At 58.9% G+C, this 10,877-nt stretch overlaps 2 protein-coding genes across 2 annotated transcripts in view; both read left to right on the top strand.

The window, feature by feature from the left end:
* Positions 1–95: 95 nt before the first annotated feature.
* Positions 96–3,356, top strand: IL11 (interleukin 11). Its single transcript, XM_024755185.1, has 5 exons — positions 96–158; positions 1,350–1,522; positions 1,691–1,777; positions 1,902–2,063; positions 3,049–3,356. Exons 1-5 carry the CDS (start codon positions 152–154, stop codon positions 3,217–3,219), a joined length of 600 nt encoding a protein of 199 aa, XP_024610953.1. The 5' UTR covers positions 96–151; the 3' UTR covers positions 3,220–3,356.
* Positions 3,357–5,083: 1,727 nt separating this feature from the next.
* Positions 5,084–10,877, top strand: part of GARIN5B (golgi associated RAB2 interactor family member 5B) — a 6,050-nt gene continuing 256 nt past the window's right edge. The window contains 10 exon segments of the mRNA XM_024755206.1: positions 5,084–5,233; positions 5,419–5,573; positions 5,650–5,888; positions 6,439–6,503; positions 6,585–6,688; positions 6,783–6,835; positions 7,191–7,748; positions 7,751–7,918; positions 7,921–8,575; positions 8,577–8,840. Coding sequence (XP_024610974.1) covers positions 5,084–5,233; positions 5,419–5,573; positions 5,650–5,888; positions 6,439–6,503; positions 6,585–6,688; positions 6,783–6,835; positions 7,191–7,748; positions 7,751–7,918; positions 7,921–8,575; positions 8,577–8,840 — 2,411 coding nt within the window.

Genomic DNA, 10,877 nt, shown 5'->3' with positions numbered 1-10,877 from the left:
GCCGCTCCCCTCGCTGCTCACACGCACATGCCTCCCCTCCCCAGGCCGAGGCCCAGCTGACCCCCAGGGCTCCCACGGCAGCGGACAGGGAAGGGTTAAAGGCCCCCAGCCCCCTGCCCCCTGCCCTGGGGAACCCCTGCCCTGTGGGGACATGAACAGTAAGTTGGTTCAAGCTCCTGGAGGGGGGACAGGGAGGAAGGAGGGAGGGACCGTCGGCGGGAAGGGTGGGGAGCAGACAGACAGCGGAATCGGACCGAGAGACGGAGGAGAGCGAGGGAGCAATGGGGAGGCGGAGACGGAGCGAGCGGGAAGGAGATTCAGAGAAAGCAGGAGGCCTAGAGAAGGGACGGGCAGAGCGAGATATGAAAGGACGGATCAGAGACGCGGAGACACCGGCAGGGCAGCGCGAGGCAGAGAGAAATGGAGACTCACAGACAGAGACAGACGAAGGCCAGGGGGTGATCCCAAAGGGCCCGGGACCCCCAGGGATTCAGCGGGGACCGAGAGACGCAGACTCCCAGGGACCTCAACAAGAGAGGCTCCGGGAGGGAAACTGAGGCAGAGAGGCCAAGGAGGTGAGAGCAAGCCCAGAACACCGACCCCAGCTACGGGGAGGAAAGACGGAGACACAGGGGTGCAGACAGAAACAGGAGAGCCAGACGGATGCGGACGGACGGGCGGACAGACCGCGGCCTGGGAGGGCCCAGGGGGCGGGCTGGGGGTGTGCTGCGGGAGCGGGGCGGCCCGGGGGTCGCTGATTGGCTGGCGGGCGGGGTGGGCGGGGCCGCTGGGGGATGGGCGGCCGCAGAGGGAGCGGGCCAGAGCCCCCGCGCTGAGTACCGCCGGGTCCCTCTCTCCCCGCCGCGAGCCCGGCGCGCCCGCGCCTCTGCCTCTCTCCGCCCAGGTGTGCTGTGGGGTATCCCCGGCGCTGCGGCCCGGCCTTCCGCGGTCCACTCTGGTGGGGCCTACGCGGCGGTCTCCCGGGGAGGGGTCAAGGCCCCCGGACCTCTGTCCAGGTCTCCTTCCCCTGCTCTCAGTCCGGTTCGGGCTCCTGAGCCTCGGGAGGGGGCAGGTTCTGGCCTGTGTCTCCCCCCTCCTGCCCCGCCCCGGGGCCCAGATTCCGGCGTCCGGGGGCGGACGGGAGACGCCCGGCCCGTCTACCCGCCCCGGGGCGCGTCTGCTCCGACGGGCGGGGCGACCAGAGCCAGAGAGGGAGAGGGAAACCCGCCCAGGCCCTGCGACGTGCCCTGGGCGCTCCGCCCTGGGACTCAGGACCCCCACCCCAGCCCCTCCTCCCTCAGACCCCCCGGTCGGGCCTGAGCCTCCTTTCTGTCCTCTCCCTCCCTCAGGTGTTTGCTGCCTGGTCCTGGTCGCGCTGAGCCTGTGGCCAGGTAGAGCTGCTGCCCCGGGGCCACCTCCTGGCCCCCCACGGGCCTCCCCAGACCCTCGGGCTGAGCTGGACAGCGCCGTCCTCCTGACCCGCTCTCTCCTGGCGGACACTCGGCAGCTGGCCGCACAGCTGGTAGGAGAGCCTGGAGGGGATGGGCTGGGGCCAAGACCGAGAACGGGGAGGGCGTCTGGGCTACCACGGTGGCAGAGAGGGGGAGAAAGGAGTCCGGGGCTCGTGGTGGGGGATGAAGCGACCCCCGGAGCTGGGCAGGGTCCCTCTCACGGCTTCTTTCTCCCCAAGAGAGACAAATTCCCAGCTGACGGAGACCACAACCTGGATTCCCTCCCCACCTTGGCCATGAGTGCGGGGGCGCTGGGAGCCCTGCAGGTAAGGGCAAGGGATGGGTCAAAGGTGGGAGTTGGGCGGTGAAGTGGGTGCAGGGGGTTAGGGGCTGGAGTGGACAGGTGCCAGGTGCTCCTTGACGCCACCCCCCACCCCGCCCGTCCCCCAGCTCCCAGGAGTGCTGACACGGCTGCGGGCAGACCTGTTCTCCTACCTAAGGCATGTGCAGTGGCTGCGCCGGGCAGGAGGCCCTTCCCTGCGGACCCTGGAGCCCGATCTAGGCGCCCTGCAGGCCCGGTTGGACCGGCTGCTGCGCCGGCTGCAGCTCCTGGTACGATCACCTGGCTCTGCGACCCCAGGACCCCAGACCCCAGGCCTACTCCGAGACCCTCACCCTGTGTCCCTGAGACCCCAGACTCCAAAATCCTGCCTGGAAACTCTAAACTCTCACCCTGAGACTCAGAAACCCCATGGTCTTGTGACTCCAAGACTCCCATCCTGAAGCCCTAAGGTTTGAGAATCCAAACCCTCACCCCAAGACCTGGAGACCCCGGTCCCAAAACAGGAGGAATCCAGACCCCAAGCCCAGGATATTCTGAGCCTCCAGACCCTGAGACCCACCCATATCCTGGCCCTGAGATCCTAACACATCAAGACCCCAGACCCTCAGATGATGCACCGTGACTTAAAGCCAGACTGCAGACCCTGGCTCTGCAAACCTCAGATTTCAAGGACTTGGACCCTGAGATCTCAAACTAGAAGACCCCAGACCCTGAGCCCTGGGTCCCCAAGAGCTCAGATCTAGGTTGTGAGCCCTTAAGACCCCAAGACCCTGACTTTTAAAACCCCAGACTCAAGACCCTGAGATTGTAAGACTTCAGACCCCGGTTCCTGGTTCTGGTGACCCCAAAGACCCTGGAACTCAAATTCCAACTCTCAGCTCTGAGACCCCAGACTTGAGACCCCACCTCTCACACATGAGTTCCTGAGCTTGATCCTACAATGAGACCCCACATCTAAGACCGAGGCCCCAGGATCCTGGCCCTGCTGCTACAGACCTCACCTCCAGCCCTCTGAACTTGGCCCTAGAACCCCAGCCTTAAGACCTCCACCTTTTGGCCCCAGTCTCAATTTTCTGAACCCAACGTCCTGAAGAACTCCCAACCCAGACACCCCACCTCACAGGCCAGAGACACAGTGGAAATATGCAAGCTGGACCTCCCCAACCCTGATTCAGTACAGGCTCCAAATTCCCGCTTCCCCGGACCCTAACTGCACCCCTGGCCTGATGTTAACCCTCTGTCCTCTCCTGACAGATGTCCCGCCTGGCCCTGCCCCAGGCGCCCCCAGACCCACCGGCACCCCCCCTGGCTCCCCCGGCCTCACCCTGGGGAGGCGTCCGGGCGGCCCATGCCATCCTTGGGGGGCTGCACCTGACGCTCGACTGGGCTGTGCGGGGCTTGCTGCTGCTGAAGACTCGGCTGTGACCCTCCACCTAGAGCCACCAGCGCCCTTCAAAGCCAGACCTTATTTATTTATTTATTTCGGAACTGGGGGCGTGGCAGCCGGAGGACTCCGCCCTCACCATTGTCTCCCTCTAGTTAGAGACGATCCCTCCAGGAGACCTGGGCAGGGGGGCATCTGTGCCTTATTTATACTTATTTATTTAAGGGGGTGGGTGGGAGGCAGGTGGACTTGGGGGTCCCTGAGGAGGAGGGAACTGGGGTCCCGGATTCTTGGATCTCTAAGAAGTCTGGCCACAGTGTCTCCCTGACCCCCACCCCTCTCGGCTTGGGCAGGAGCATATATTATTTATTAAACAATTACTTTCTGTGTTGGGGTGGGGAGGGAGGGGAAAAGGAGGCCTGGGTTTTTGTACAAAAATGTGAGAACCTTTGTGAGATAGAGAAGAGGGAATTAAATTTGCCATACATACCCACTTAGACGTGATTTCTCTGCGGGCCAGGGGCTGGATGCTGGGGTCCTTGGGGGCCCTCCGTGGACAGGGAAGTAGAGGAACCATCAGTCCCCCAGAGACTGTGAGTTCTTAGTCTCACAGTCAATAAATAAATATTTAATGGATAGTTACAGAAGGTTACCCTGTGACCAACAGTACTAGTACAGGGCAAGGCTGCAGGCTCAAGGTTGTTCATTATGGCAGTGTTTACAACAGCAAACTGGAGACAACCTAGATGTCCAACAGTAGGCGATGGTTATGTACATGACAGTGCATCCATGTGATGGAATACACCAGCCATGAAGAGGGATGCTACAGAGACTGCTTTAGGCATAGAAGAAGCAGGCCTCAAGGCTACAAACCACTGTGTGATCCCCATTTTGTATAGATACGTATAATCCATGGATTATTTAAAAATCCTAGAAGGAAATACACCAAAGTGTTGACTATGGCCACCTCAGGGTACAAGGTGGAGGTGGGATTGTGGGTGACTTTCGTTATTTGTGCTTCTCTGTATTTTCCAGAATTTTGCAATGACCATGTATTTTGCATGACACATGAAAAAATAATAACCACTATATTTAGAATGACAGAACATCAGCACCCCCCGCCCCGAAAGCCCTCAGAAGGGGACAGGAATGGCCATTCACTGTGCGCCTGCTCTGCGCCATGCCTTAAGTGCGGGGTTTTACTTACAGGATCCCGTGCATCCTCCAGTACCCCCCAATTTTACAGATGAGGGAAGCTGAGGCTCCTCAGGGATGCCTGTCGTTTAAGGCCACACAGCTAGGGAGAGGCAGAATATGATTTTGCCAAAGGTCTGGCTTATTCCAAACCTCATGTCCCTTTCTTTATAACCAATGTAGAACAACTGTTGCCACGGACACAAACAAGTTAGATACAGGGAAACTGAGGCTCCTGAGGGTATAGACCTTACCCAGGGTATAGACATGGGTCAGTGGCAAGTTGGGACTGTAATTCAGGCCTCCCCTCGTAAGAGTCAGAAACCCTTTTGTTTAATTATTCACTTAAAACATCCCAGACGGCCCCTCCCAGGGCCCCGGGTCGTCCTTAGTTTGGGTCTGGAGCAGGGGCTTCTGATTCACCCACCCCAGCCCTCAAGACTCCAGGACAGGTTCCTGGAGGGGAAGGGAGCTGAAGGCCCCTGGAGACTTCCCAGGAAGAGCTGCAGCTGTGTCCGATGAGGTCACAAAACTCCTCCACCGAAGTCTCCTCCCCCAGGCCAGGGCTGAGCACCTCTGCAGGGCCGTGTCCAAGCCCTGGGGAAGCTCCACCCTCTGGAACCGCTGAAGCCCAAGGGGCTGGGGCCGGTGGGCTGGGGGGCCGGCACCCTGCCTCCGTGTCCCGGGTGACCAACACTTTCTGCAGCCATCATGAACCGGCTCTGGAACATCAGGCGTTGGGAGCCACTCCAGGGCCCCCTGAAGTGGGTCCCCACCCTGGGTGAGCTGCAGAAGACCCTCCAGAAGGGCGAGTACTTGCCCCTCCGCCCGCTGCCCATGTTCGAGAGTAACTTTGTCCAGGTCCCTGGCTCCCTGTGCCCTGGGCGCAGAGAGGGGCAGGAGGGAAGGGAGACCCCCTGGGCTGGGGGATTTGGGCCCAGGAGGGCACAAGGCAGCTGGGGGGCTGGGGGGTGGAGCTCTGTGTGGAGGTGCCAGAGGAGCATAAGAGAAAGGAGTGGTCCCACCCCCTCTCCCTGGATCCCCAGGTGACCAGTCGTGGGGCCCCAGTGTATGTGCACCACAGAACCAACCGAGTGACCATGGGCGTGGCCGCCTCCCTGCCAGGCTTGGTGTTGCCAGACATCCTGCTGATGGCCCAGCACCCCGCGGGCACGGAGCGCTCCAGCCTCGTCCTCACCAGGTGCCGCCATCCCCCCATCCCCTGCCACCTCGCCCCCATCTCCTGCTCTTCCGCTTCCATCTCCTGCCTCTGCTAGGATGGTCCTGCTGGACCTGGCCCACCTCTACGTCCACGACCTGTCTGCCTGGAACCTGAAGCTGCGTCTGGTCACGGGCTGCCGCTATTACCTGGAGCTGGACGCCCCTGACAATGAGGTCAGCTTCCTGTTTGACCGCTGGATCCGCCTCATCAACCTGCTCCGGCAGCCCGCCCCCTCCTGGGCCCCCAGGACCCTCCACACGCCCCCCATGGACCTGGGCCATGTGGCACCTCCAGGTGGGCCCTGACCCCACAGACCCCTGGGGGCAGCTATGGTTCTAGATTCGAGAGGGTGCCAAGACCAAAAGCCAGAAGTACAGGAGCCCCAGGAATGGAGCTGGGGCCAGGACCCCTGGCTCTGAAGGAGGAGGAGGCCTGCACTCCAGAGTCTGAGGGAGGAGGGACCAGGGGCTGAATACCTGGGTCTGAGGGGGGAGGGGCTGGGGGCCTGGAGTCCTGGGTCTGAGGGGAGAGGGGCTGGGGCCCTGGAGTCCTGGGCTGGGTAGGTAATGGAGATGTGGAAACCAGGAAGATCTCACCCTTCCTCATTGCCCCTCTTCCTGTCCACAGGACCCGTTTCACCACAGACATTCAGGTGAGCTGGCTTGGGTGTCCATCAGGCCCTTCCCTGAGTCTCAGCTTCTCCTCCACCAGGCACGGACAGCGCCTCAGCATCATACCCCTCTCTCCCCTGGCCGAGCCCCCCAGGAGTCCCCTCTGGGCCTCCCCCCGCACCGTGTCATCCCCATTGGGGTCCTTGACCTGAAGTGTCCCCCTGCCTTTCCAGTCATGATTGTCGAGCCCACCTTTCCTTACAAAATTCTGACAACTCAGAGACAGAGGAAGGCCAAGGTGAGCGGCCCCGGTGGGCCTGGAGGGGAAAAGGCTGACGGGGCTGCACCTCCTGACTGCCCTTCCTCCTCCCGCTGCCAGACCCTCAGGCGCAAATTCAAGTCTCAGGCCCTGGGTGACTCCGTGCCGCTAGGCTGGTCACAGCTGGAGCAAGCTGACACGAGAAAGAAATCGACAGAAAAGAAGTAGCCTTGGGGCCTTGCTGCCTTGCAGGGCAGGGGGGAAGGGTGGGGATCCTAGTGCTGAAGCTGCCAAAGTCACACCAAATTGTCCTTACAGGTCCCAACCGGACCTCTCCCCTGAGAGATTGCAAACCAAAGTCCAAGTTGCCAGTGAGCACACCCCCCTCCCTCTGCCTCCATGAATGGACCCCGAAATTCTGACCCTTCTGCTGAGAGCTCAGACTGCTTTCTTCCACCCCACCCCACCAGAGAAGCCCAGCATCACCTTTCGGACCATCTTCAGCATCATTTCCAATACACCTGATCACATGGCATCCTCTTCCAAGGCTTCCAATATACTGAGAGCCTAGGGAGAAGGGGGCTGGGGGTCTGGACCCCTGGGTCTGAGGGGGGAGGGGGCTGGGGGCCTGGGTCTGGGCATCTCCACTGGCCTTGACCATCCTTCCCCTCCCCTCCATCTACCTACAGGGTTGCTGTAATTCTGACGGGGCCACATGCCTGGCAGGTTTACTTGAGACCCCTTCACTCTGTATCTCAGAGGACAGCCCTGAAATGCCCTTGCTGGGCTCCTGTGATCCCTTGCATATGTACCCATGGCAACAGGACATGGACGACCTGATGGACCTGGAGGCCAGCACCTTGTCCACGTCCTCCCTCTGCCCAGCCACCTACCCTCCTGACTTCCACAGGTGCAACGAACAGGCCAGGCCTCTGGACTCCGTGCAGAGACTGTGGCCGCCGCCCTCCCAGAAGCCCCCAGCCATCCCTGCTGCCTCTTGTAAGGCTCCATTCATCCTTGACCAGTCCCAGAAGTTCTTGGCTGTACCTGCTCCATCCCGGAAAGCACCAGTTTTTCCTGCTGCTCCCCAGGAGGCCCCAGCCACACCTGCCCCATCTCAGAAGGCCACACATGTATTGGCTACTCCCCACGAGGCCCCAACCACACCTGCCCCATCTCAGAAGGCCACACATGTATTGGCTACTCCCCACAAGGCCCCAGCCATGCCTGCCCCATCTCAGAAGGCCGCGCATACACTTGCTGTTCCCCCGAAGGCTGTGTCCCCCCCGCTCCAAACAGGAAATCTATGTTCCTACCTACCCCGTCCCATAAGGCTCTGACCTTACCTACCCAATACCAAATGACATTGGACCCTGCCACCACTGGCGTGTTGCTTGCGGGAAGTCACGGAGGAGATGTGCTTGAGAAAAGCAAGCCTGAAGGGAAGCCAGAGCCATGGTGTTGATGGGCACCCAGGAGACAAACATAGTAGAGGTGAGGACTCAGAAAACATCCCTGGAGCTGCCTTTCACCACCACCGAGAAGGAGTCGGAGGAAGTCCTGGTCAGCAGAGCCCAGGATGTCACCGCGGATGGCTTGAAGGACAAGGGCAAGTTGGAGGACAAAGTCCGCAGGATGAAGGAGGAGATCTCGCTGGACATGCTGGGCTTCAAATCCAAGGAGGTGGGGCAGCAGCAGAAGTGGATCAAGACCCAGGAGCTGGCCATCGAGGAAGCCTCACAGGGGCAGACCGGGCCCTTCTCAGTGGAAGGGCTCACCTGTGCCAAGCTGATGATCACTGCCAGTACCAAGGATCCCTCCTTGAGATCAGCTCTGTCCAATCTGCCCTCCTGGCTCTCAACCCAGCAGGGGTCTGCCATGCCAACTATGGACACAGTACCCCTCAGCACCACCAAGGTGTCCTTGCTGGAGGAGATGCCGGTGGTGGTCAGGGAGCAGCCACAGTTGGGGGCCTGGGCGAAGGGGAACACGCATCCATGGGCGGAGGTGGAGGAGGTGCCCCAGGACCCAAAGGGGCCTTCCAAAGCGTCCCCCTTCCCCAAGCGTGCCACCAGCAGCCCCAAGATGAATGCTGCCTCCCTGACTCCCATCTCTGCCCTCAGCGAGGTGGGAGGACGTAATGGAGTCTCCTACCTCTCTGACCCCTGTCTCAAAGATGGAGGCCAGGGTCTCCCAACAGCCCAGGAGAGTATCTCAAGAGCCCAAGAGGGTGCCGGACCAGTGCCCCATGGCCACAGTGGGGTCGTCTTTGGAGATTCTCTTGCCCACTCTCTTGGAAATTGAGAGTATGAAGGACATGGTCTCCAAGGTGGAGAAGATAAAGGAGGAAGTGGGCATCTTTGCTCCTTCGCCCAGGTATTTGGGGTGACAGCTAACGTGTATTGTCAACTCTGTTATCCATGAGGTAGAGAGGATCATTCCTTCTTTTTCCACTTTCCTTTGTGCTCTCAGTGTATAGTGAGTATCAACTATGTGCCAGGCATCATTCTGTGCACTATGGACATGGCATTGAGCAATTTGGGGGGGGGTCCTCCTGGCATCTTTTGGGTAGAGTCCAGGGACGATGCTCAACATCCCACAATGTATGCGATGGTGCCCCACAGCAAAGTATGATCCTCCGCAAAATATCAGTAGTGCTGAAGCTGGGAACTCTGACAATAAAATCCACAGTAATTATATTGTACATTATTAGCTGATAGGGCTCCGGGCAAACAGCAGGGTAGGGAGGGCTACGAGTGGGGGTAGGCAGCTTCCAGTATTGGATTGGGTGGTCTGGGAGGGCCTCAGTGAGCTAGTGTCATTTGTGTAAAGATCTGAAGGAGGGGAGTGAGGAAGCCATGTGGACATCTGGGGAAATTCGTTCCCTTCAGAAGGAACAACCACCTCAAAGTCCCTGAGGCAGGAATGTGCACGATGTGCTGGACCAAGAGGGAGCTCCAGGACAGCCCAGAGTAGGAATTGTGGTCACAGGAGTCACGAGGGTGGCACCATCATGTGGGGCCATCTTAAGTACTTTGGGTTTGATGCTGAGCAAACTGGAGGTTTTGAGCAGAACGGCTGGAGTTGCTGTATGTTAGAAAGGACTCTCTCTGGCTGAAGTGTGGAGAAGGTAGAGGAGGAAGGGTGGGTGCCGGGAGAAGAGTGGGGAGGCAGTTGCAATGACGCAGGAACAAGATGATGGTGGCTTGGACAAGAGGGGAAGGAATGGAGGTATTGAGAAGTGGTGGGGTTCCAGAGATACTTTGATGGTTGAGCCAACGGATCAGCTCATGGATTGGGCATGTTGTCATGGCATTGAGGTTTGGGATCTGAGCCACTGGGAAGATGCAGCAGTCAAGGAGGCTGTGAGTGGAGTAGATGTCAGGGACAAGATCAGGAATTCCATTTTGGACATCTTGATTCTGAGATGTCAGGTGACGATGCGGGGTACGCAGCTGGACACATGAGTCTGGAATGATTTGGGGAATCATCAGCAAATGGATGGTTGCTGCAAGCTATGAGACTGGAGGTCACCAGCGAGTGACTGCAGGTGGAGACAGAGCCAAGGTGTTTAGGGAAAGGCGAACCATAGTCAGAGAGTGAACACTGAACAGCATCCTGAACACCAGAAGAAAGTGAGGAGCGTCATGAGGGCAGCCGTGTCAGATGCCACGAGCAGGTGAAGGAAGACGGGACGAGAGAGGACCTCTGGACGTAACAGCAAGGAGGTGACCTGGTGGGGACGAAGACCTGAGTGGGGCAGGCTTAAGGGAGCACAGGAAGTGGGTCACCGTGCTGCAACTCTTGAAAACATGTGGCTGAGCCAAAGGAGCTAGACACAAAAGGCCACACAGTGTACGATTTTCGTTTGCAAGAAATGTCCAGAAGAGGCAAATCCGAAGAGACAGGAAGCAGATTGGTGGCTGCCAGAAGCTGCAAGGGATGGGAGGAACGGGAAGTGACTGCTTAATGGATTTGGGGTTTCCTTTTGGGGTGATGAATATGTCCTGGGAGCTACGTAGTGGTGGTGCTTGCACAGCATTATGAATGTAATTTATGCCACTGAATTGTACCCTTTAAAATTGTTACAATGGTAAATTTCATGAGATGTGTATTTTCCCACTACTTGTATACATACATATGTATGTAAAGAGGGGAATCGGAGAGGAGGAGTAGACCAGCTCTTTCCAAATGATCTGCTGGAAGGGGAGGAGGGACCTGAAGAGGAAGCTGGAATAGGATGTGGGACAAAAGAGGGCTTCTTAAGAGGAAAGAGATAGTGCGTTTGGATGTTGGGGCAAAGGATCCAGAGTCAAACTTGATATTAAGGAGGCAGGAGGGAGAGAAACCTAGGAGGGACACTGGTGGAAACGTGGATTCCAGCTCAGGCTTGCCGGGCCCTGGAGCAGGACC

This window comes from Neophocaena asiaeorientalis, unplaced genomic scaffold (assembly GCF_003031525.2).
Source record: "Neophocaena asiaeorientalis asiaeorientalis breed wild unplaced genomic scaffold, Neophocaena_asiaeorientalis_V1.1 scaffold694, whole genome shotgun sequence".
In the NCBI taxonomy this organism is placed as follows: Eukaryota; Metazoa; Chordata; class Mammalia; order Artiodactyla; family Phocoenidae; genus Neophocaena; species Neophocaena asiaeorientalis.
Note: the sequence above shows the minus strand (reverse complement) of the source record. Positions and strands in the feature narration are given on the sequence as shown.